The sequence below is a fragment of the Chamaea fasciata genome, unplaced genomic scaffold (assembly GCF_029207755.1).
Source record: "Chamaea fasciata isolate MVZ Bird 193981 ecotype frontalis unplaced genomic scaffold, bChaFas1.0.hap1 SCAF_1, whole genome shotgun sequence".
Classification (NCBI taxonomy): domain Eukaryota; kingdom Metazoa; phylum Chordata; class Aves; order Passeriformes; family Sylviidae; genus Chamaea; species Chamaea fasciata.
The window spans coordinates 21,960,943-21,986,764 of record NW_027094086.1 but is presented as its reverse complement, the minus strand read 5'-3'; the positions used below and the strand labels follow the sequence as shown (position 1 = coordinate 21,986,764).

Genomic DNA, 25,822 nt, shown 5'->3' with positions numbered 1-25,822 from the left:
GTTAAAAAAACCCTATGTGTTTCCACACTTTATGATACTTTTTATGCATGCTAGTGCTTTTTTATTAGAGGGGTTTTAAAGGAGCTCCCAAGTTTTATTGTCTTATTTCAGTAGTTTCAAAGTCTGAGAGAATAAAAAATGAAGCAAGATTTTGGGTAAATTAAGCAAAGAATAATTTGGTTTTAAAATATTAGGTTTCGAAGTACTGTTTTGTATTTGAAGGGGAAGATCCTTCAAAAATTATATTAATAAAAATTGCTTGTCACAGTTCTTTGTATTATAAACATTGCCTTTAGATCTGCAGAATGCTTTTTTCTCTTAAACTATTTGTGGAAAGTGTGTATGATAAATACTTTCCTGAGCTGTATGACACAGTTGCTGTTGTTACACAGTGAAGGCTCAGCAGCTTACTCACCTACTTTTTCATGCAGGTCAAGTAGATGGCTGCTGGTTTATACTGCTCTAGATTGTACCTGCTGATCAGTAAAACCAGAGTTTTTGTGTAGCAATATAGGTGCCACATTAGGAGTCCAATGTTGAGATTGCATGAACAAACATTAGTTGGCTTAGAAGTGCTAGAGTTAGGACTACATTGTTCCCAGTACTTATCAAGTGCTTATTGAGAAATTATTCTAATTTAGAATTATTATAACCTGTGCCTCTTGAACCATACATTCATTCTATTGGATCAGTATTTTATGGTACACCAGGATATAGTAGCAATTTTTTTAAATTAAAAAAAAAATCTCAAAAAAACTGCCAAAAAAAGTCTTAATTACAACTTTTGGCAATTTTTTTTGTCATTGTTACAGAAAGTAATTGTTGAATGCTTGTTCCTTCTTCCTATCAAGAAATATCTTTAATAATATACAGGCCCATCTCAGAATATGTTTCTGTGTCACTCCTCTTTCATGCGTCACTCCTCTTTCATGTAAGAACTACTTAAAATTCACAGTTTTAGAATGTTCAAAAGTTCGGATTTTGCCTGAGCAAAAACTCGAGACTTTTCACCTGATTGCAGAACATAGTGAAGTTGAGAAGATGCTTTCCATTAAATCTGTTTTAGTTTTCAGCCTTCTCTTTCATCATTGTTTCATGAGTATTTTGCTTGTTTTCCTTTCTTTATGTTCTCTCCACTGTAGATTAAAATGTCTAGATAAGAGAGAGACTTCGTAATCTGTTTGAAGGAAGCAGTGTATTTTTGTTATGTGTCTGGGTGGTACTTAGTACAGTGAGACTCCTGGTATAAATGCAGCTTACAGTTGGAGACATAATAAAAGTAATAGTATAATAATGACAACGAAGAAGAACTGGGTTCTTTATGTGGGGGGATGGCTGAATCAGTGCTATGATTCTCTGCTCATGCATTTTTCATGGTATGCTTTTTTCTGAGCAACCAGCAAATTGAATTTGTTTTGAGGAATGAATAAAATACCAACCATGAAGTTTGTGTATTAATAGACAGGTAAAAAAGGTACTTTTTCTTTCTGTGGAGATGAAAACTGATGACAATGGTAGGCAGGGGTTGTCTCAAAGAGTAATCCCTAAATACCTTTCTGCGCTGACTTAACATACAGAATAGAGCTCACATTGGCAGAGGATTTTTTGTATTGGGTGCTTTTTCTGGTGCTTGAGGTTCTAGATTTATTTGCTTTTTATGGGTTGTTTCTTTTTTGGTATTCATGCTTTCTCTTTTCATCATTATGACTGTGAAACGATATTGTTAGTTTTTTTATCTTTGCTAAAATTAAACACTCCAATGAATTCATACCGTAGGTTATACACTTCGTTTCATCCTCATGCTTAACTGTACTTCATAAGGTATTTGCTAGTATCTTCCCAAAAGTTTACTACATGTTATCAGAGAAACATTTCAACGGACTCCAGGGAAGCACTGCAGGAAAGTTCAAGAATGTGCTTCCACACAGATGTGCAATAGTTATTCCTTGTGAAGTATGAAGGATTTATAGATATGTTTGCTGTTCTTTTTATAATTATTAGTGGTCCCTAAGTTTAATTTATTTATTTATTATGGTTTTTAAGACACAAGTGCCATATATATAGCTTGTTTCTTTCAATAGCAGCCCAAATGGGAAATTTGTGCAAGACAATGTATAGAGGATAAGAAAATGAGTATCATGACTCTGTATTGCAATTCAAGTACATTTTATTTATTTTATTATACTTAATGTGCATTTTATTAAATATATATAACTATATTTAAATAATATGTTCATACAGATTTTCTGTATTATTATTTGGCATGAAAAAGGGAAATTTCTAGAATAATTTGCTGAGTTAAATGCTGGAGCATTTAGACTCTGGCTTTTTTCTAAAGCTAATTTTCATGTTCCTGGGTCTTTTAGTTACATGATTGTAGAACTGAAAAGTCTGTAGTTGTCATCAGATAAAACTGAACTTTATAACTTAAAATCATCAAAGGATTATTCTTTTAGTGGAACTTAGTGTAAGTAAATGTGTTTGGAACCAAAGTAACTGGAAAGTTTATTTTGGATCCAAAACTGGTACTTGCTTAGCCCTAGCCCTGGCTTGCTTCTGATAGAATATTGCATGAAGGTTTTATGCATTGGAGTTGTGGTAACCTATTAGTATTTAAGTGAAAATACTTTCATATTTAATTATAAAAGGTTGGTTTATTATTTAGTTGTTGTAGGATTTTATATGCAGCCTTGAAGTCTTTTTGGCAGTTACAGTGTGTAGGAGGGTAATACTCGTTTTTCACATGTTCTTCATACTAATAATTGCTAAAATTGTGAAGCAGTATAAACACAATTATTTTTAATTGGCTGTTAATGCTGAATTCCATTGAAAACAATGAAGGATCTGTATTTAAAGTAAATTAATTAAAGAGTAATGTTGCGACAAGTGCCAACTACATGGGAATGTAATTGTTACATATAAAACTTAGGTATGCCTCATGCCTTTAAATATCTCTGAATTTATTTGAAAAAATGAATCCTTTTCCTGAAACTACTGAAAATTTTTTTTTTCTTTAACACATATAACTTGTAAAAGTCTTTGACCAAGTGAAACATTGAAAGGCAAGAAAGGGAAGGACAGATTTGATAAGAGTTCCTGTTCTTTGAACTGTCCCATTATCCAGGGGTCAGGAAGAGATTCTGTAACTTGGAATTTAGCAGTTGCAACTCTCCGCAGTTATTTGGCAATTATGAGATAGGATTATTTCTTAAGTTGGTTATTTACCACAAATCAACAAAAAATTAGTGTTTTCGGTAACTAAATAAAACCTTTTTAGAAGGCTTAAAATCTTCTTTAGGAAAGAACAGGAATACTATGAAGCACAATGACACTGTGTTTTAAGTGATCAAAGAAAATGTATCTGATCCTTATAATGGTCATTTTTATGTAAAGGTAGCCTGCCCTCTTAAGTTCTTTTACTTATGTGTTCTGCTTTCCATTTATAAAATTTTTACTTTTGTCTACCTTCAAAACAAGAATTTCTGTTCTGCCTTTTAAAGTGGTAGCAAACACTGCATGTCTGCCTCAGCTGCAGGTGGTCTAAATGGTAGAATGAATTTGGATGTTGGAGGCAGGGCTACGGTATTATAATACTGAGTGCACCAGAACCTGCGCATGAGATATTTAAGCAGTGGTTCTTTGCAACCTGGGGAGTCATTGCAAGATAATATTCTGTACCCAGAAAAACACATTACCTTTCTGCTGAGAGCATTTGAGGGTTGATGACTAATTCAGAGAGAGGCAACTTCCCTGGAGAGACACCCTTACGCAAGTGTCACCTTGTAGAAAATCTTAACTGCTTCTAATTGATTTATGTAGCTGTAAATTGTGGGTTATGAAAAGGAATCTTCTTATGTTATCACTATCATGAAAGGCTGTAAAGACTTGAACAACTTGTCCCTCTTCACTGCAGTTTTGGGGAGTCACTTGCTTTGGTTTCTTCCCTCCAACCCACCCCTCTCAGTTAGGAAGACCTAATGTTTTGGGAGTATTTATTTCACTCTTCTCTCTAGTGAACAACATTCCTTTTTATAAAATAAGAATTAAAAATACTCCAGTAACTTACTACTTTCCTTTTTATACAAGAGTCATTGGACATTTTGAGGCTTGTATGTTTGTAAAAGTGTAGAGCGTAGAGTTATGTTTTACTTAATGTTTTAGAAGTAGAAGGGAAAATACTGCTTGCTTCATTGGTTTATCATTAGCATACATTATTTAGCATGTATAGGCCTTGACATAATAGAAATGAAAATAGGGGGTGATCCTGTTTCAAGAATGTAATAATTCGTTCTCTTTAACACATGAATGTGTTCAGTATTGGCAAACGAACATGTTGCTACCAAAACTGAAATCAGATCCTTGAAACAGAAAGGATGTTGCCATGGAAAAATGAAGTAACACTCAGTGCAGCTGCGAAGCATTAATGAATAGGATATTTTTTTAAAAGATCATTTGTGTTTGGTGTGGCTTGGAGGGTCCCAACCAGATGGTTTCCATGAACAGGATCTGACCCCCAGCTTGAGGACTTCTTACTGGCAGATTACTTCATTTTCTTTCCCTTGGATTGTCAGATCCTTACATTAATGCAAGATTTACTGCTGCAGATTTATATTCAGTTACATAAATCAGTCACATCTTACATTAAATTCACAATTTTAGGCACACAGTTTAACAGTTATTTAAAAAGTGTAAAAAGATTTATATGATAGCTTTAATATATGCTATTGATGTAGTTTAATTTTAAGAATTTGGATTACATATATCTTGAAACACTTTCCGATAGGTGAAGCAATCTGTAGTGCACATTCTCACTTTTACCCAGCATATAATTCCATATAATTTTAGGTGCACTCTTCCATTTCTTCACTGGAACTTGTGAGTAGGCAAATTTCCTGATTCTGTGTGTTAAATGTACACAAAATCCATTGAAGCTGATAGTTGTGAATCTGCCTCCGAGAAGTTCAGCAGGTGCAACTCAGTTTTACACTTACTGGACCCTTCTGCATTCAAGTTGGTAATTTCTTGTGTGATTATAGTCATTACATAGTATTTGCATTGCTTTAAAATGTGGACTTTTGCCATACATTCATTGTGTTAGCCATTGAAATCTTGCAGTAATGTTTTGCAAAATTTGGTAATCATATAAAACTTCTAAATGAAACACAGGTAAGCCAACCATATCTGTAAGCAATTCTGTAGTATTACATGTTGTCAATTTTTAGCGAATCCAGATTTAGGATCCTGCTGACTGCACCGATTTGTCAAGATTTAGAGTAACTTAATAGTCACCATCAAAGGCATTAGCAAAGGTGATTTCAATATGAATTCATAAAGGTGTAACTTGAAGGCAAAGTTCAATAGCAAGGTTCACTCTATCATTTACTACATGGTTGAAACGTACAAGGGAAAATAGAATTGAAATAAATCTGGCTATATTCACATGGAGGCCAAAGATGGAAAAGGGTTAGGTAACCCAAACACTGAGCTGGGAAATCCAGACCGGACCTCTTTTCTTGCCAGATCTCTGATGTGGCTTAGGTGCAGCTGGATCTGATCTAGACAACAGTTTACATCTAAGAGAAGAAATACAAAGAGTAAGGAAGTCCTTCCATTGAGTCGTGAGGTTCAGAGTAGATCCCCTTGCTTTCTAAACTCCTCTTGGAGCTCAGGTTCAATCTTAGTCTCAGACTTCGACAACAGTGTGTCTAAAGGAATCACCTACATGGATTTCATTAGTATTAATTTAGAATGCTATCAGAAGCTTACTGAGGATCTATTGCAGTTAAGGGATCTCTCTGTCGTGTGTTATAGATGGAACACTCAGTCTCAGATAGGAATCCCAAACACTGGGGGGCATCCCAGTTGCAATTTAGGGAAAGCTTGAATTGAACTCATCCTGAGAACTGTTGTTAGTAGAAAGGCCTCTCTGCCTCTCAGAACAACCTTGAGATTGTTGCATGCAATGGGAAGGGTGTGCGAGAGACTTCATGTACCCACAGCTTTCTTTGCTCCTTGATAACTGAGTCTTGGAAAAAACACATTCACGTGTTATTCACATGATCAGGCATGATGCTCGTTGGGTCAGTCTGCTCTTTGTGGGTTTACTGGAGTTCTTGACCTAGCTACAGCTCAGGCCTTTACCTCATTTGGAACTTGTACTGAGCTGCTGCTGCTCTGGTTAAGGGGACTGAGTGTATCCATCACACATATGGAGGCCTGATGCTACCATTTAAAGCCCACCAAAATTCGTGGTCCGGCTCCCATTCAGTGGTTTGAAAATGAATAACAAAGAGCTGCTTGTGTAAAAAGGGAATTTCCATCAGCAATTTAAAGGGGTGAAACTGTTGTGATTCTAATTCAGTATTCTTGATACAGCAAAGTAAAATAAACCAAATGTGATCGGAAGAACTTTTCTTCAGTACAAAGCTGTACTGAACTGTAAATGAAGTGCAAAAACTCTACCAGAGTACTGAGACCTCTTCTTGAGAGTGCTTTGTAAAACATGTCCTATAGATCCTGCTGCTGGTAATGTGATGAAGTATAGTATTCTCTTCAAGTTGGTGGAATTCTTGGATTATTATTACCACATGGTTTGTATATCCAGGCAGCATTTGATGTTAATCGTCATAGATGTGTGTATATGTGTGTGTGTGTATGAAGAATGGGTGATTTTTTATGAACTGTTTACTCAGCAAATACATGGATAAAACAATAGTTATACTGATCATAAGTTCTTTTGTCATCTCTGTCATTATCCCACAATGGCTTGACCTGGAACCTATTACTAATAGACCAGAAAAACGCTGTAATGTGTCACTGTGAAATCTTTGCAAATTGACACAAAGACTGATTTGCCATTAAAAAAAATCCCAATCTGTTACATCTGTAACAATACACCCTAGCTTTTCATTCAGTATAAATAAAGTACACTCTGCAACCTTGGATCAATAAACTACTTATCAAAGATGTAATTAGCTTCATTTTACAACTCAAACAGTTCTAAATCCAGAAACAAACACAGACTTCATGAACCAATGTATTTATTTTCTCAAAATTCTACTTATATTTTTCTGCAGTGAATTATTGTCAGTTTGTCTAAGCAAAGGGTACAAAAATGCTGAAATAAAGATGAATATCTGTGTACTCACTAGGCTGGCAAAGTACTTACAGTGCTGTGGAATTCCAGCTCTATTAGAAATCACTGTTCTGGTCTTGAAGGCTTAATACCCTTCAGGGGAGAGTATGAAGTACAAATCTTGGTTATTGCTTTTAAGCTGTGCTGTCTTTAACGGTGTCAAATCGAAAGAGTGTTATGTAAGTTTTGCAGCAAACAAATGTTTTTATCACAGTTACAAATAATATCTTGTCCAACAATTTGTATGCTAGGCTTTTCCAAGCAATGTGAAGAAATGAACTGAATCATGGCTTGTATTTGCTTAACAAAGCATTCAAGTGTGTAGGCTGTTGGAGCCTTTTGGTATCCAGGTGCCAGAATGGTATTTGTAAGAGTCAAGGAAGACTAACAGTCCACAGCTTACATCACCTCTGAGTTAACAAGTTGTGATGAGTTGAGTTGGGCTCGCTCAGCTTCTCTAGAAGCTCCTAAGAAGGTGGCAAAAAAGTCAGGCATGTTCCAGGGTAACAATATTGAAAATAAAAGCAAAAAAATGTTATTTCTTATGAAACCATATGTGCTGCTTCTGATTTGCATTGAAAAGTGGATAAAAGCTGGATAAACTTTGTCAACTTTATTACCATCTCTTAATGTATACACCTGTCCATTTATTTAAAAGTAGTCAATTTTTCTCTTAAAGTTTGTGGTTTTTTCATAGTTTTTCTAATGATTGCCTTTTTTTTTTTTGTACATGCTCATTATGTTGCTTATTAAGTGAAGGCAGAATTTTCCCTAAAACAGTTCTTTATAGAAAGTAACAGCGTGTGAAATGTTGGCTAGTTCTAGAGATTTAGCTATTGCTAAAAAAGCTAATGAATGGCAAAAAGTGGAGGGCTTTCTCATTCAGAACATTTTCTGACTCAATTGCACTTGTAAAAAGCTGTTGAAATGTAGATATATGTATGTTCACTTCACATGGCAACACCTTTCTGATGAATTTACACAGCAAAAACATCCTTCTTTCTCCGCTCCCATAATCATAATTTACGAGCATATATTATTTTCCAGCATTTTGCATCGTCTTTTCTCTTAATTCAACTAAAAGTTAAGACTATTTTCGGTAAGTTGTGGTGGATGAATTACTTCAGATTTTGTACCACTATGAATACTCCACAGTGAGGGGGAAAATAATCTGTTTCTGAGAATCTTTCTTTGCTTTGTTTTTTCAGCTTGAAGTGCAGTCTTGTTGTGTATTCCTTCCGAATGACAGCCTGCCTTCTCCAAGTACTATTGTGTCAGGTGACATTCCTGGGACTGTGCGAAACTGGTACCATGGGCAGGCCAGTATGCCTGGCACACTTGTTGTCTGCTTGCCCCAGATAAAAATTATGAGTGCTGGACACAAACACATGGAACCTTTGCAAGAAATCCCATTTGTTGTGCTGAGACCCATCCTGGAAGAAGGTAATGTGATAAACTCAAAAAACCTTACTCTTTAGTTTCCATTTCTAACTGTCATGAAAATTATCTTCATTTTATTTTGAAAACTTCTGTTTTGGTACTGCTTTTATAGCAGAATGTTGTTATGTATTATTGATGTCTAGGAATACTGATTACAAGGTTGGCCCTGTGGAAATCAGTGTGGAACTCATCATCAAAGAGCTAGTTCTGTGATGTTTCGTATATTTGAAACTATTTTTTTTTTTGCCTTCATTGGTTTTGTTATTCAAGTTATTTTGTAGCCTCATCTTGACACAACAGGAAGTGAGGGTAAATTGGAAATTCCAAGACAAAATGGTGACAAGTTAAAAAAAACTTCTCATCCCACCAAGGCCTTGGATGTAACATTCAGACTGGATAGTAGTTAAACATTCTTCACTGAGAGGGTGGTTGGTCACTGGAAGGAGCTTCACAGGAAGGTGATCGTGGCACTAAGCCTGTCAGAGTTCTGGATGCATCTGTACAATGCTTTTAGTCATATGATTTAATCTTAGGTAGTCCTGCAAGGAGCAGGGAGTTGCACTCAGTGATCCTTATGGGGCCCTCGCAACTTGAGATACTCTATGATTCAGTATAAAATTCATAAGTATAGCAAACTGTCAAAAAAAAAGAATGAGACTTTATTGGCCATCCTGATAGACAACAATTGTCCTGTGTTGTGACTCAGGAATTGTAGCAAGCATTTTGTAGAGATTTGAAGAAAAAAATTGTAAAGGTTGAGGAAAAGTGCTGTAGTTCTTATTTGAAAAGCTAATATTTGATAGGGGTTTGAATTTTAGACCAGCTTGAGGGAAGAATCAGCTTTTAATGTTCTGCAACTGATCGAGAAATGAATGGAGGAGATAAGCTGAAAAAGGACCTTTTTCAGCAAGTGAAAACAAGTTGCTTATGTTCAGTATTTTTTATTGTGTTTTGGGGTTTTTTTAATAGAGAACATAATAAATAGTAAATGGACTTGCAGCAGTGTTCTGAAGAAATACTGATGTAAAAATCTTGTTCCATATATATATATATCTGAAAAATTGTGTACTGGAGATAGGTGAGGCAAATATTCTGAGCCATCTCGAGCCTTGGGTTCCAGGTTTATTTTAATAACTTCCATGAGAGTTAGGCTCACAACCAAGTTTTGGATTCCATGGAAATGCCAGTATTTGTGGTTTAACTGCAGCCAGCAGCTCTGTCTGCATGCAGCCCCTCACTCCTCCAGCCTGGTGGAATGGAGAAGAGAATCAGGAGGTCAAAAGTGAGAAAGCTTAGGGGTTGAGATAAAGACAGCTTAAAAGATAAAGTAAAAGCTGCAGGTGCACACAAAGCAAAATAACAAATTGATTTGCTACTTCCTGTCAGTAGGCAGGTGTTCCAGCCTTTCTGTTTGGTTGGTTTCTTTGGTTATTTGGAGTCAACTGACCAGGGGGTCTCCCTTCCCAGCTCCTTGTGTGCTCCCAGTTTACTTGGTGGTGGTGCAGTGTGAGAAGCAGGAAGCACATTAACGACTGTTCAGCAATAATTGGAACATACCCATATTATCCACAGTTTTGAGCACAAATCTAGAACAGCACCATTCCAACTACTATAAAAAATTTGGTCTATCCCAGACAAAACCAGGGCATTGGTGTACAGTTAACTCATTGTTTTCTCAAACTATATTATTTAGAAAGAATTTTTGCTGTTTTGTGTATTCATTCTAAGATGAAGAGAGGGAGATGCAGCAATTGTTCCATTGCTTTTGTGACAGCATTTTCTGAGGCAATTATTCTGTTTTCTGCAAACTTACTGCTGAAATACAAACCATTTAAAGGGTATGAAGAAATAAGACAAAATCACATTCAAGAGCTAGTACTGCTCCTGCCATCTGAAATTTGTTTGGATTTATAACATTGTGTTTCTTCTCCCTTTGATCTGCCACTTATATTGGACTCTGCTCCTTTCTGTTTTACCTTAACTCATGGCAACAGAAATAAAATTGTAGTTTTTTGTATTGAAAGTCATATTAGAGATGCTGCTAAATGAAAAGAAAAAAAAGTTCGAAAGATAGAGAGAGAGGTGTATGTCTTTTTCCTAATAACTTTCAGTAGGAATGATCTTATTTGCTAATCATAGTGACAGAAGATAAATTTAATGGGAGTCTTTTGTTTGTTTTAAACTGATGATGTAATTTAAACCATTTATGAAAGTAAGAAGTCATTTGAGTTTTGTCAGACCCAGATTTGAAGGAAAGAGCCTAGTGAGAGAAAAGAATCCCCCTGGTTGGGATAAAGCCTATGGTAAGGAATTTATTTGTGTGTGGCTTTCTGCTCTGGGAATAATGCCAAACAGAAGTTCTCACAATCTTGATATTTTTGATTCTCGAGAGGAGCCATTGCCTTCTCCCATCCCAAGACTCCCTCTTAAAGAGATTATTTTGAAGTTTTTCACAGCTTTAAGGTCACCTTCTTTGTTTCTTCCCCTGTAGAGGTAAATAATTTCTATTGACTTGTATTGTGAAAGTCTCTTAATTTACTTGTGTCTTTGAACAAGACTTCAGGGACAGTCTGTCATTCAGACATACTACCACCTCTCAGAAATTATATTTAGTCAACTGTGCTTTTCCTGGTTACCATTTTTTGGATCATTCCTTCTTTTACAAAGAAGATATAAGTAAAAGGCTTTTCCACAAGGATGTGTTGTTACTTTTAAGAAAGCTGTGTGCTCACTGATACATTTTTCTTATTGCATGATAGACAAAAAGAGAACAAAAAAGGAACATATTCCTACTGTCATTTGGGAATATTTCAGCCCACTCAGATACTTACTGACCTCAAGATGCCGACATACTGAAAAATAGCTTATACACTATCCCACAATCAGGTCTTTCCATTTGTTTACAGAGTTTTGCTGCATCTCCGAGGTAATTTTAGTTTGTAGGAATGCATAAAAGAACATTTTAAGTACTTTCATAGCACTTTTATTCAGAAACATAATGTAGCTCCGTCATACTAAATAACTAAGTAATCCATAAATTGATTTATCTATTTAAAGAATGAAATATTCCTTTGAACTTCTGTTGAATAACAGATATAATTAAGTAAAGTGTTGAATTGCATTAAGTATTATCTTAAGAGTGCAAATTATTCAGACAGAGATCCGTGAGGTAGTATTTATTGAAGATGTTAAAGCAGAACCACAAAATCATAGAGCCTGAAAGGCCAGGTTGGAAATGACCTTGAGTGGTCCCTGGTCCAAACTTGCATGGCAGAGGGACCCAAGAAGACATTATCCAACACCCTGCTCGTTTGCTCCTGAAAAGCCTGCACATCCCTATGGAGGCTGTCCCAGTTTATGACTGTTCTTACTGTAAAAACTCCCTTATATCAATAGGAAATCTCTCCCAGTGCAGCTCGTACCTGTTGCCCCTTGTCTTCTCTGTTTGGACACCCTCTGAAGAGGAAGACCACTGTCATGTTTGTAGCTGCCCTTTATGTAAATAGTTACTAAGAAAAAAGTAGAAAAAAGTTAGAAACTCAATTTGAGCAAAACTGAAGTGTTTAGAGAAGTGCTTAGAGCGAGTTGTGACTTTCTGTGCGCATCTAACTTGAAATATTTGACAATTCATCTGTATAACCTCCAAGGTCCAGCCTATAGTGGTAGGCTAAAATGTGGTAAATACAGTTGGACAGCATATGTTGTTATGGTCAGAATTTCAGGACTGCTAAGTGGTCTTCCAAAAATCTAAACTCTTATAAAAGGAAAACAAGTTGAAAACATGAAGAGAACTTTTGCATAGCTAAAGCACTGTTTTATAGTAATAGTGAAAATTTTTAGTATTGATGAAATCCTTCTGGTTTTGGAGGTTTACATTTTTAATTATTTTAGTTACTGATTTTTTAGTAATGTTAATTAATTATTGATATAATCATGGTCCTCTTCAGGTTCATAGCACTAAATTTTATGAATTCATCTTCATAAAAATGTTTCCTTATGTCAGATACAGTAAGATACAGATCTTGGGTAAGAAACAATAAAATACTTTCAGAAAGCAGTGTTCAAAATATCTTAAAATTGTTGTTGATATTGTTGCTAGTCATATTCACATTTTCAGGTGGATAGCCATATACTGACAGTCAGTGAATCACTCTATTCCAAATATTTAAATTTGAAAGATGGCTTTTGTTTGTGAAGAAAGACAGATTATGTATCTTCACAGAATTTTGTAACCTATGTCAAAACTCAGTAATCTGTCAATAAGTGACTTGCACAGAAATGGGAAATTAGTGCCGTATAGATTTCAACCGGAAAAGAGTACTTGAATGTTAAAGTAGAGCAGCAGTATGTTGGCCTTCTTACAAGTTATCATCTTGCACTGGATTTTAAAAAATGTTCATCTTTAAATTTACAGAAATTTTTTTTCAGTTATTCTATTTAAGATAAGTATTTGACATTAAAATAGCGTGCAGTTTCCTAGAGGGATTTTTGTGTGATCTTAAAGATCATCTCTTTCTAATCCTGCTGCCAAAAGCAGGATCACTTTTCACTAGACTGGGTTGCTCAGAGCCCATTCCAACCTGGCTGTGAGCACTTTCAGGGATGGGGCATCCATAGCTTCTCTTTGCAGCCTGTTCCAGTGTCTTGCTACTCTCATAGTGAATAATTTCTTCTTTCTATCTAATGTAAATCTATCTTATTTTGGTTTATTTGAGCTTATATTCATTGTCACCGTCTGTAATAGTAATTATTGTATTTAATTTACCTGTTATGAGAATAGCTTGTAAAATCAGTTCTCACATTTGAGAAGCTGGGATAATGCAGACATTGAACTATTTTCCTGTTGCATGACTGAGAGGAAGTACGAGGGACCCATCATGTAGTGACTGCAGTATCTTGTTTTTAAACATTACATGTCCCATGACACTGAGGGCTTTAGAAATCCATGTAAAGACCCTGCAGCATGAGTACAGAAAGGGAAATGGAGACACAGTAGTCAGGTTGCTTTTTAAGGATTCCAAGGGATACTACTGATAAGCCTGGGAATAGATCCCAGAGCACATGCATGATAAAGCTTTCATGGTCTCTCTCCTATTACCATTACTAATTTTAAACAAACAAAATTTCTCTTTTGTAGAACTGTCAGCATTGTATACACAACATTGTGTACAAATGCCACAATTGCAATCTGTTTTTAAAAGTAAGGATAAGTACTTCATAAAAATGAGAGCAAACTTAACAATTATTAGTAATGCAGTACATTTATCAATGTTTTGTGTCATGCATATGGGAAATCTTATTGTAAGCATTAGTGATTAATTCTAGCAAAGAAGCAAAGTGCATCAATAAGTACCAGAGATAGGGCTTCCACATACCAAATTTTATTTACTTACACATTGGAAAAATAATTCAAAAATTCTGTAGGAAATTAGTCTTTCTAAGCTATTACAAGTAGCAGATAAAAGATAAATGCCAGTACTTTGAAAATTGTCTAATGGTTGGGTCTGTCAACTGCCAAATACCTGGAAGTGGTATTTATAAATTTAACAAGCTATCAAAGCAGTTGAAATAGTTTAGTTAGGAAATTTTCAAATACAAATCAGTGATGTTGTTCTACAAAATTAAAAATAAGGGTTTAGGATAGTAGTAGGTCGGGAATTAACCAGAATCTTCAACCATAGTAGGGGGCTTTCATGTGTATATTTTGTAATCTTCCCATAATAAATGTTGGGTGTGCTGTAGTTCCACTGAAGGCAATTCCAGTTTTCCCAATTTACTTAAAATATTTCAGAATTTCATCAATTAGGTGACAAAATAATAGTATACATGGATGGGAAGGTTAAACTTAGAGAAAATTCTGCTAAATGTGGCACGGACTTTTCCTTTCTGCCAAGAAATCATTCTTTAAATTACGGGAAAATCCTGTAGGCAATGTTGCTTTTGATGCTTAGATGCTTTGAATTAATTTTTTTAATAGTTTCACAAAACAAATAGGCAAAAGAATGAAGGTACATTTTTTCTGGAAAACAAATAAGACATAGGTACAACAACAAAACAAGGATTTATCAGGTGCACAGTTCCAGTAAAGTGTTAGAACAGGCACACAGTGTATATGGAGCTGAAGAAGAGGTATTTGATGACATTAGGGGCAATTTTATAGCTGTAAATTCACTGTATATTTACTACAGTGTTTTTTCAACATTTTCTCTAAATTGATAAACCTTTATCATTGTTTTCCTTTTAAGGTAGATACTGTGTGCAGTCTAGGAGAGCTACTACTGATTTTTTTTCTTAGATATTATTTCTTTTTAATCTATGAAATATGTTAATTTATGTTAATTTGTGTTAATTTCTGTGGTTGATTTACTATGTTAATTTACTGTGGTGGTCAAAGGGAAAAATGAAGTTCATATGTAATAATTAGAAACATATGATTGGAGTTGACTTTGCATTTGAATTTTTTCCATCTATTGCAATTTTTTTTTTTTTTTTTGTATTTCTTGGCTGACTGAATTTGGAGAAAAACACAAATTAACTGCTTCAAAATTTTTAATCTGCAAACCTTTTGAAAATATTTTCAAGTCATTTTGTACTGAATTCTTCAGTATGTAATAGCTTCAAAATAAACTATTGAAGTTTTCAGTTCTTAGGATGAGACACAGAGTTTTCTGATACGTACTTTTGATCATGTAAATATATTGCTGAAGCCACCTGTGGAAGAAAAAATAGAAGTCCTACTAAAATAATATGGTAAAAAGATGTTGGAATGAATTTTAATTTTTAAACTTTCTTTTAATTTCTAAACTCTTCTAATTCCTTCAAATGATCACAGTTAACAGCTGGTGCTATTTCTTAGTGTTGTGATTTCTCAGCAGGGCAGTATTGACTGTAGGTCACACCAGGCAACAAACACGCTCTTCATATATTGTTTAAAAACACTGGTTTGAAATTTTTATTGTCTCATGAGACCCCAAGGGGCCCAGTCCAGTGTACTTTTGGGTACCATTTTCTCCCCTGATTCTCAAGACTGGCTCCCATGCTTCTGGGGTATTAGATTAATTTGGACTATTTTTTATCCATGACTTAGGCCAAATTTTTGAAAAATAAAACCTCACACCACATAACTTTCTGAAATTGCCTATGGGAAGGAGAACTTCCCTCCTTCTCTTTCTCCTTCTCTGTTCTCCCTGCAAAGATGATGTTCCAGGCATGGCTGAGGTTTGTGGATGCTCACCAGCTGCTGTGTCTGGATCTGGCACTGCATCCAGCTGCTTTTACCTTATTTCATATTGGGACAGGCAGTTTCTCCTGGTGGATTGAAAATTCACATGCTGGGCACAGAGTCTATGTTGTTCAAGTTGTCACAAAAGGGCCCAACTTCTGCAGTAGGAATTTTGACAAATGGGATGAAGACTTTCTTTAAAGAAAACAAACCAAACAAAAGAAACCCCACAGGCCCCCTGAAATATTGTCATGTCCTTATACTTCCGACGAGCAAAACCCCGTATCTATTTCAGGTAAAACAGAATTATCCGCATATCTTCCGGTGCCTTGTTTTCCTCACTTCTTTTGAGCATTCTTTGAGTTTTGGTTCAGTGTTTCTCCCAGAGCCTAACTTTTTTTCTCTGGGGTCTGGCTCTGGATCTCAATATGTGAGATTGTATTTGGTTTACATGGCAAGGTTTTGGTAGTGGGGTGGACTGTAGGGCTGACATCTGTGAGAACATTCCAGAAGCTTTCTTCATGTCCAACAAAGCCAGTTCCAACCGGCTCCAGATGGCCTTTCCCAAGCTGAGTCTGTTCTGCCCGTGAACAGTAACAGGTGAATTATTTCTCCCTGTCTTCCAGCCTTTTGTTATATTTTCTCTCCTAGTCCAACTGCATATGGGGAGTGATAGCAGCTGTGGTGGGTTCCTGTCACTCAGCCAGGGTCAACCTAGCACAGGGATTCTGTTTCAAGTCGTGTAATCTGTGTGCTCAGTTCCTCTCAACTCCAGCTGGTAGAGCTGTTGAAAATCTTCCTTCACCGAAAGGAGTTCCTGTTGGCCCTTTAAGGAATTACCTGAATAGTTCTGTGATCCTGCTTTGGAAACTTTTATGTTTCATCTATTGACAGCCTAAAGAAAATTGATTGTACGGAAGCTGTAGGCATTTTATTGTTCAGCTGTGCACTGCCAATTCCCTCACTGATTATTCCTGATAACGATTCCTGGTAGGATGCCAAGAACCTCTCTGGGTAGGCTTCCTCCTAAATATAAGAAATGAAGTGCTAAGTGTATGCTCATAATAATTTTTTTTAGAAAATCCATTACCATTCTGTTCCTAAGAAGTTTAAGTGAGGTGGTGGAAAGAGCTGCACTCTGAGTATTGGAATAGGCTTCACTCTGCAGCACTACTGTGTTGAGATGCAACCTGTAGAATTTTAAAGGAAAGAAGTCACTTTTTTAGTATTAAAACCTGTAAATAGATATAAGTATGTAATAGAAGGAGTTGCCTCTGAACTGCACCCATATGCTGAAAAAAGTGGGGAGTATTTTCTGGGTATTCCTCAGTTTGGGGAAAATTATATAAAACAGATTTCTTTAAAGACTATGTTGTACATGTTTGTTCACAGTTTGGAGTTAAAATTCCCAGGGGATTTCAGTTTTTAGAAGTTGTAATAAATTTATTGCTATTGTTTAGGTTTATGAAGTAGAGCATGGAAATGATGGTTGAATTGTATTTATGACAGTTTGATATCAATTTAGTGGTTGTTGATTACACTTGCTAATTTCTAAGGTGGTTTAGAATAAGGCCTTTGCTAATTTTGTGTAATTAATACCCTACTTTTTATTAGGCAACTGTTTAACTGCTTCCCCTTCTTTTTAATCATTAGGTGATGCTTTTCCATGGACAATTAGTCTGCATCATTTCAGTGTATATACTCTTCTTGGACAACAAATGACACTTAATTTGGTAGAACCAATGGGCTGTACTTCTACTTTAGCTGTGACTTCGCAGAAACTGCTTGCTTCAGGGCCAGAATCCAGACACTCATTTGTCGTCTGCCTCCATGTCGACCTTGAATCCCTTGAAATAAAATGCTCCAACCCGCAGGTTGGTACATTCAATAGATTTATGAAAGGAAATTAAAAATAACTTGATTTAAGGACCATTGATCTGCATTTTCATGAAGAGGTCTGTCTTAATTTTTTTTTAACTGGGTCATCAAGATCAAGGTGCTTAGATTGAGATTTGCTTTGAAGTTCCCTCAACTTCTGTAATTTAAACTCTTCTCCAAATGTAATAGCTGTTGTATAACTGCATCTTTTGGCTGATGGAGTGAAATGAATTGCAGATGTACCATTGAATGCTATGATACTGTTCTGCTGTCACTGTGGATTCCTATATTGAAGTGGTTTAATGTAATTTTTTTTGCTACATTTTCGTGGAACTAACATTTCTTTCAACATAAAGTGTTTTTTAGGCAAGCAATGGTATCCTACAGTAAAGGGAGGAAAAAACAGATTAATGCATATAAACAAAACTTACCACCTCATTTGTGTTTATTAAAAGGAAAAGGTGCTTTTAGATTTTTCAGAAAGTACACCTTGTGTTTCAATGACTTGGACCTAGTTTGCTCAAATTTCAAGTACAGTAGGTGTTTGATAATATTAAAAGTGGAATGGCACTGCTATAAGTGCAAGTCTTACCTAAATGTGAGTTGAGAACTAAAAAGAAAATAGAAAAATGCCATATTTTTCAAGCATTCCAAATAAAGTGTGAGTAATTCATTTTGCAAACTGTAAGAAAATATTTCCACTAAGAAACTGAAACTCTAAGCTCCATATAAATCATATTATGCGCATAGTGAAATTTTGAAATGAAGTTGTAGTATGGAATATTAGATCAAATATTATGGTCCTAAAAGGTGTCCTTGTACACTGTGATGTTACTAATTTACTGAAGTATGCTAATGACTGAAAGGATGCGGACAAATTATTTGAGTTTACTAAAGGTTCTTGAACTGTCTTTTCTCCTTTACATATGCCTTACTTGTCCTTAAGGGAAGAAAAAAAGGCAATCTTCTTTAACCAGACGTCGAATGATAGAAGATGAAAAATACAGTTCCATAAACAGCATTTGATAGTTATAAATTCACAGTATGAAATTTGATTCCTTACGATGACAGGCTGTATTTTTTCTATAGATGACAGCCTTAAACTAGGTGAAATTTGGTGAATTTTTTAAATGATAGGAAGGGTGAAGTATTATACTTATATGACTATTATGATTTATTATTAAACCGTGTTCTAATGGTCGTAAAGCCAACAGATACTTCCAGCGTGCAAAATTACCAGGATGTTGTCTTTGGTTGTAGTTTTCAATTTTGTAGTAATTTGTTATTTTTAAAATAGAAGATACTGTAACATATTGAGCTTTACAGATTTTGCCAAGTAGTCAGTGGGGTCTTATTGAATTATGCTTGGTTTCTCTGAGGAGGGAGTGGAAGCAGTGAGAGGGGGAAGCCTTTTTTAACAAATACTGGCAGTTATCCTTTTTGTCCTACCATTTTTCTTCTCTTAAATGATGTGCTCTAAAAATAATTATTATATATGCTCAAAAATACTTAGAAAGGAGAGAGGCCTTACACTTACACCAGCCCTTTTCATATAATCAGAAATGTATTTGTAAAATATTGAGACTACGCATTTGAAAACATGCAACCAACAAGAGAAAAAGGAATCCTTCCATTTAAATCAGTAACAACCCATGGAATGAAATTACGTGCGTTAAAAATAACCAAAGATGTGACTTTATCTGAAGTTTTCAAATTTTATTTACATGTAGACACCTGCCATCTTTTTTGTTTTAATTAGTGTTTATTGTGAGGCTTTTTGGTATATTTTACCTTTTAACATAACTCTGTGAAAATCATCTCCCTCTAATGAAAGTTTGCCTTTTTGTTTGCTGAACTTGTTTTGTCCCTAGTTTCAGGGCAGGGTAGAGTATTTTGATGATACTACTTGGTTGGGTGGTTGCTGGTGATATTCAGAGATATGGCTGCTGCTCTCTGAAATAGCCACTATTTCAGAGATTAAAGATTCTAGCCTGAACAATTTTAAAAAGCTTCCCTGACAAGATAAGTAATTACTAGCGTTAATGATTATGACTACTGCAACCCCAGTAAGATTTAAATCTTTCAGTTGATTAACTGATGACAAACCTCTTCACCTTGTATATGAGCATATATATAAACACAAGTTCCTTCTTTTGCATTACTAGTGTGCCTTTAGGAACAGTAACATAAATAATTTTCTGAAAGCCCTGCTTCATTAAAACAAATTTAGCTTAAGTTGTCCTTTGGTTTCTTGGAAAAAAATTGGGATGTGGGGAAATTGCAAGCATGTATGATTTGGATATCTGCCTGTATCTTATTAAATTTCTAGGGATACTTCTGCCAGCAAATTGTCAACACCAGTTACTGTTATATTAGTCAATCAATTGGGTGGACATTACATTAGTTAGTTACATTAGTTGAGCTTCCTGCATTACATGGAAAAGGCTCAGGAAAACTTAGGAATTTGAATTTGGCAATTTAAAGGTTACCAGTGCCTATCAGAGTGCTACAGACACAAAATACTTTTGAGCATAACTGAAAGAGCTCTTCATCACAGCCAGAGTTGTTGGGCTGTAGATTTTCCTCCGTGTATGAAGGAAAAAAATGTACTGTGAAGTTTATCTCCTCTAAGGAAAATTCTGTCAAAAGATTATATGACCTGTTCTGTGTAAACCTTGAAACTTCATAAGAAAATCCAAGATGAATTAAGAAGGTTTTTATAAAATTCCAACATTTCACCTCTTAAGAAAGGACTGCACCATGTACTTTGAGACTTCATCACACATTCTCACGCACAAAATCAAGTACTGTTTCATATCAAATATAGATTGACAGCAGTGTTTTTCTGCATCTGTTCTGCCCACATAAGAAGCCAGCTTCATAGAGCAGAAGTGTCCTGAGGCTTAAAGTTCTTATAAATATGAGAATTTCAATTTTTTATAATGGCAAGTTAGGTATGGTATCCAGCTGTGAATCTGCTTATATATTATTTTCAGTTTTCACTGACCTTTTTTTTTATACAGTATGTTCCAATATATTGTCATACAAATTCCATGATTAATGCCTATTTACAAAATCTTGTGTAAATATCTTAGAACTGAGTCAAACAATGTGCAAGTTAAGCAGTGTGTTTCTGAATATTGGAATGACATATGCCAGGAGACTGTTGGAGTTTGGTAGTGAGTATTCTTCCAAAGCCAGATCAGTTTCACATGCTGCGTGGGATCATTATTTTAATACAATTTGAATGATTACTTTTGCATTGTTAATATTTTATGAAGTTTACATTTGCCTTTTCCTAGAGGCTGTGTCTATACATATGAAATATATGATAAATTACCTTTGCTTAATTGTTAAAATTTATGTTAGTAAAAGTTTTACAAGACCATGTTACTGCTTATGTTTTTGAGCTATGTATCGTATGTTTACAGAAAGCACATATTATTTTTGTCAAAGTCACTATACTGTAACTGATGCTAAGTATTCTATTTGCAATGTAGTTGCTTATTAGAACATTATGAATGGTGAGAAGTTCAGTTCTGCTATAAGTCTCAGTGAAGGACTTTGATTTTTCCTTCACCTCATTAAGAGAAGCTTCATCCTAAAATTAAGTTTTAATTTTTCCTTTAGGTGCAGCTTCTGTACGAACTGGCTGAGATCACAAGTAAAGTCTGGAATAAAATTCAGAGGAAAGGAGTTCTGTATCAATCTGTATCTTCTGTCTATACTGAAACCATGACAGGTCCTGCTCCTCCTAGTTCTCCAGTTAAGAGTAGTGTTGGTACCATTCCACCAGATACCAGCACATACAGTCCATCTGCTGACATTGGAACCACTACAGAGGTATTTTTATTTCTTAAAAAAATGTGTTGTGTGAATTCTGACCTACAAGATGTAGTTGTGTGCAGTCAAAGAAGAATCAAAAAAATCAGAAAGTGTAGTAGAGTCCAGGTGAAAAGTAACTTTGCCCAATAAACTAATGAAGAGTACTTTATTACTCATTTTGGTGGAACAAAAGAAAGAGAAAAAAAAGAAAACATTTGCTGTATTGTGCCTATATTTATTTTTGTTTGTATTGTTTCTCTTTGAAATGAGTGTGTATTATCATGTGTCAGAAAGCTGTGGTGCGTGTGTTCAGGTCAAGAAGCTTAAGTCATTTTTCAAGTCCAGAATTAGTAGAATAGTAAGTGTTGTTTGGAAAATACCTGTGCTGCTCGTGAGCCATTCCAAGTAGTCAGCCAGTCACTCTGATGCCTGGCTCAGTAGAGAGCTGCTGTGAGTAAATTGCATTGGCAACCAGGAGAGGTACTGGGCTGTGAAGGCTTCCAAGGTTGGCATTGCGCCTGGCTGTGTGCTCACTCCACCTCCATCCAGTCACACCTATACCACTGTGCCATCTGATAACTACTCCAGAGGCTCAGTCCATTCCCCTGTCTCAGCTGGCCATGTCTCAGAGTGCTCTTGCAGGTCTGTCACATGAGCATTTGGGTATGCACCTTCAGATATAAGATTGGACACTTGGTTTTGTGTATTTCTGCTTCCTTAATTTATAACACTGTGTAACCGCCTGCAGCAATCTGGTACCTGATCATAATGTCTGTGTTGCCTGAGACTGTAAAATATTCGAGGCAGGGGGAGGAGTCCTGTGCTTACTGAGGAAAGCAGGCTAATTCTTTTACCAGCGTGAAAGCCGTGTTAAACTTCACCCATGAGTATCATTAGCCATAAGTCACCAGGTAGCTGGTATAGAGTAGAATGGGTCGTCTCAGGAAGCTGTGCAACTGCACAGGCATAGTATTTGTGGTTTTCTTAGTGCCCCTGTCAGGTTCACAAGTTAGAATAACGACTTGACCTTGTTTGTGCTCCAAGAGAGAGTCATAAATGCATGAGAAGAGTTGAAGGTATATCAAAGTATCTCATGTATGCAGTGCATTGTTTTTAACACAAATCTATTAGAATGTAGGGAGACTTTTCTGAATGGCTGGCTTTCAGTCTCAGGATAATCCCATCAACTTTAGGGACACCTTCTAGAACAGTTCTGGAACACAGGCAGATATACAATGATTTGGATTCTGAGTGCAATACACATTCAACATTTGGCCAGGATTGGTTTAGCCCTGTCTGCAGTTTATATTAACTCCCAGGTTTGGAGAAAATGAAATGGTGATTGCTAGTGCCTACTTTTTATATGCATCATACACATACACACACCTAGGAGGCAGCTGACATTAAAAGGTGTTTTGAGTTAGAGTTCCAGTTCTTAAGTTGTTTCACTAAAATGTTTCTAGATTATTTGAGTAGCCTTGGTTTTGGTGTATATCTGTGTGTGTGTGATTTCAGTTGTGAAAAATGTTGCCATGGATACGAAATTGAAGGTAAGCAATAATAATAAGGAAACAGTATGGTCACAAAAATAGTGGTTTTCCCACTACTCACATCAAATTAATTTTTCTTTACCATCAGAAACCACCAGCTTTATAAATAACAATTTGGTTTTGATCATCTATATAGACAGCAGTGTTTGGAGTACATGCTGTACTTGAAGCATTAATTAAAACTATTTGGTAGTTGTTTTAATCCAAATGTTACCAAGATTATTTTGGTAATATGAGTCCAAGTTCAGTGTTCATAGCCTACCCTTTTGCAAAATATTCTTCGTCATTTATTTAGTTTTCTTTGTATTCTCAACAGATGCTGTACACTAGCTAGAAAATTTCTTCTCCTAAAAATTCTAAATTATCTAAATAAAATATAGTAAATTAGCGAACAGGGAACATTATTAGAGTAATTAACTAATAATATATATTTCTGTAAGTTTGACTTGGGGAAAATTTCCAAAAGTTTGGTTTTGGTTTTGGTTTTTTTAATAAGACTGTATTTTTTAATATATATTTCTATAGTTTTGAGCCTTAAAATCTTGAAATCTGTCAAAGGAAAACAGCTTTGCTCCCTTAGCTGTGGGTTTTTTTAAGTTTTGAGATTTTATTGTTACTGTGTTTTGCTCTGTGGGAGACACATGATTATTTTTAAAGCTTCTTTCAGCTGCAACAGACTTGCTATAAAAGAAGAAAGCAAACTTGCACAACTATTTATATCTAATAGCAAAAAAAAAGGTAATTTGTTTATGTGATGTGTGAATGATTTATATTTTAAGCTGTGTCTAATTCTTTTCTTGCTGACAACTTGATGTGAACACCATGGTCTGATGGGGATAAAGCTACCTAGGCTTACTGACTTTTAGCCTGGGTGGTGGTAGGACAGGGAAGCATGAATGAGAGGCTTAAATACTGGAGGGTGGAAACAGTTAATCATTTTTACCATCGCTGCCTTGGAAAAGGTAAGGTAGTACAGACTACAACAGGCCACTTGTTACTGTTTACTCAAGTACAAACAGTGGTAGAAGTGTTTAGTCCTTGGGGAAACTCAGTGATTGAGCAAGAACGCAGAAGTTATTTTGATAAGGCATAGCATTAGCGTGGCCAAACTGTGATCATCCCTGAGCTTTACGCAGGCCAAAGATGAAGGCCTCGTATGTTTGGATCTTCCTGATGAACAAAGATAAATTCTGGTAAGAAAATAAACTCAGTATATTGGTCAATTTGCAACAATTGGTAAAAGAATTTAAATTGTATATTTTAGGACTTGGCATGAGAAGTTGTGGGAAAATAGTTCAGGGTTTCTGACTCTGGCTTGATTTTTCAGTAGATCTGGAAACAGAGCAAAAAAGTAATGCATAAACATATTTAACAATAACATGCTGGGTGCTGAAAACCCAAAATGAAAATTGCAACTCCATGAGAAACAAGAGCACAGTCTTTCTTCTGACTTCAGTTTTTCACTGCAAAAAAAAAATCTGTGAATTTGAGCTTATTTGGGGGCAAAAAATATAAAACATCAGCTACTGCAGACCATCAGTTTTTCAGGCCCTTTGACTGCCTAATAGTTGTGGTTACAGTACCGTGAACAGAAGGCTAAGAAGAAATGCAATCTCTTCCATTTTTTTGCCTCCCAAAGGGCAGTCATACAACAGGTTTTATCTGTCTTCAAAGAAGCATCTGCCACTGACAAAGAGAATGGGCCAATTCAGCTGTTTACACGTTTTCATTGCAGAAAAATGTAGGTAGTATGTTGATGTTAAACTGTTGAAGTAGGCAGTGGCAGCACTGTGTCACCTGTGACAGGGACAGTGTTGAGCAGCTGGGGATGTCTCTTGGCAAGCTCTGCAGCTCCCATGGCTGCCATCCAGGGATCATTGCTGGATGCCGCTGTGAAGTCGCAGGGAAACCCCGATAATGAAGGGAAGTCGGCAAAGCAAACGCAGATACAACCAATATGATCAATCCTACGTTTCTCTCTTTATTGCGTGAGAGATGGCAGGTTTTATACACTCCATATAGTTTACAGGTACAGGTGAATTCTAATTGGCACACAGAACAGGAAAGAATGCAAACGCTTATTGTTTACCAACCCTTTAAGGCAGCTACTGTGGCCACACCAATTACTATACTTGCTAACTACTATAAAACCCTTTGACCCTTGCTAGCACCTTAAGTTATAATTCTAACTGCGACACACTCCCGGCACTGATTTTCTATCTGCGCCAGAATTCCTACAGGCCTCAGTGCTGAGGCCAAAAGGCCTCAGCAATGTGGCTCAGACTGGGTGATTCAATTATAGTCCATATTTGCTACACCACTGCCAAACCCAGGTTTAGCTACACTGACCTGCTGCCAGTCCAAGGGGGAGTATGGGCAAGTGACCTGGAATACTGGGTGGGAATGCAGGAGCCCAAGTATAGAATTGTTGGGTAAGGTGAAGTCCAAGTAAGTTGAAGCCCTTGTTAGAATTTTCAGGCTATGGTAGAATGAGTTCCAAACCCTGGTAATTGCAAGTCCAGTTTCTAATGATGCATCTGGGTTCATGTCTCTAACTATAAATGCAGTTTTTCAGAAATCTCACAAATATTGTTTTAAGTAACCTTGTGCCAAAATTATCAACTGACTGATTCTCTGAGAGGCGTTGTACATTATTCAATATCTTCATAAAAATAATCCTGAAGAAGTGTGGGAAAATTATAGCGTGACTTTTCTTCGTAGTAGTTATCTTTGTACTCAAAAACTTAAACCACTACATAAAAATAGCTCTCT

At 35.9% G+C, this 25,822-nt stretch overlaps 1 protein-coding gene across 4 annotated transcripts in view; it reads left to right on the top strand.

Annotated features, from left to right (window-relative positions):
- The window catches only part of VPS13B (vacuolar protein sorting 13 homolog B), a 430,899-nt gene that overhangs the window by 214,312 nt on the left and 190,765 nt on the right, over window positions 1–25,822 (top strand). For all 4 annotated transcript variants that reach the window (XM_066178010.1, XM_066178000.1, XM_066177992.1 and 1 more), the window contains 3 exons: window positions 8,344–8,578; window positions 17,451–17,671; window positions 21,306–21,518. In XM_066178010.1, coding sequence (XP_066034107.1) covers window positions 8,344–8,578; window positions 17,451–17,671; window positions 21,306–21,518 — 669 coding nt within the window. The remainder of the gene's footprint in view (window positions 1–8,343; window positions 8,579–17,450; window positions 17,672–21,305; window positions 21,519–25,822) is intronic.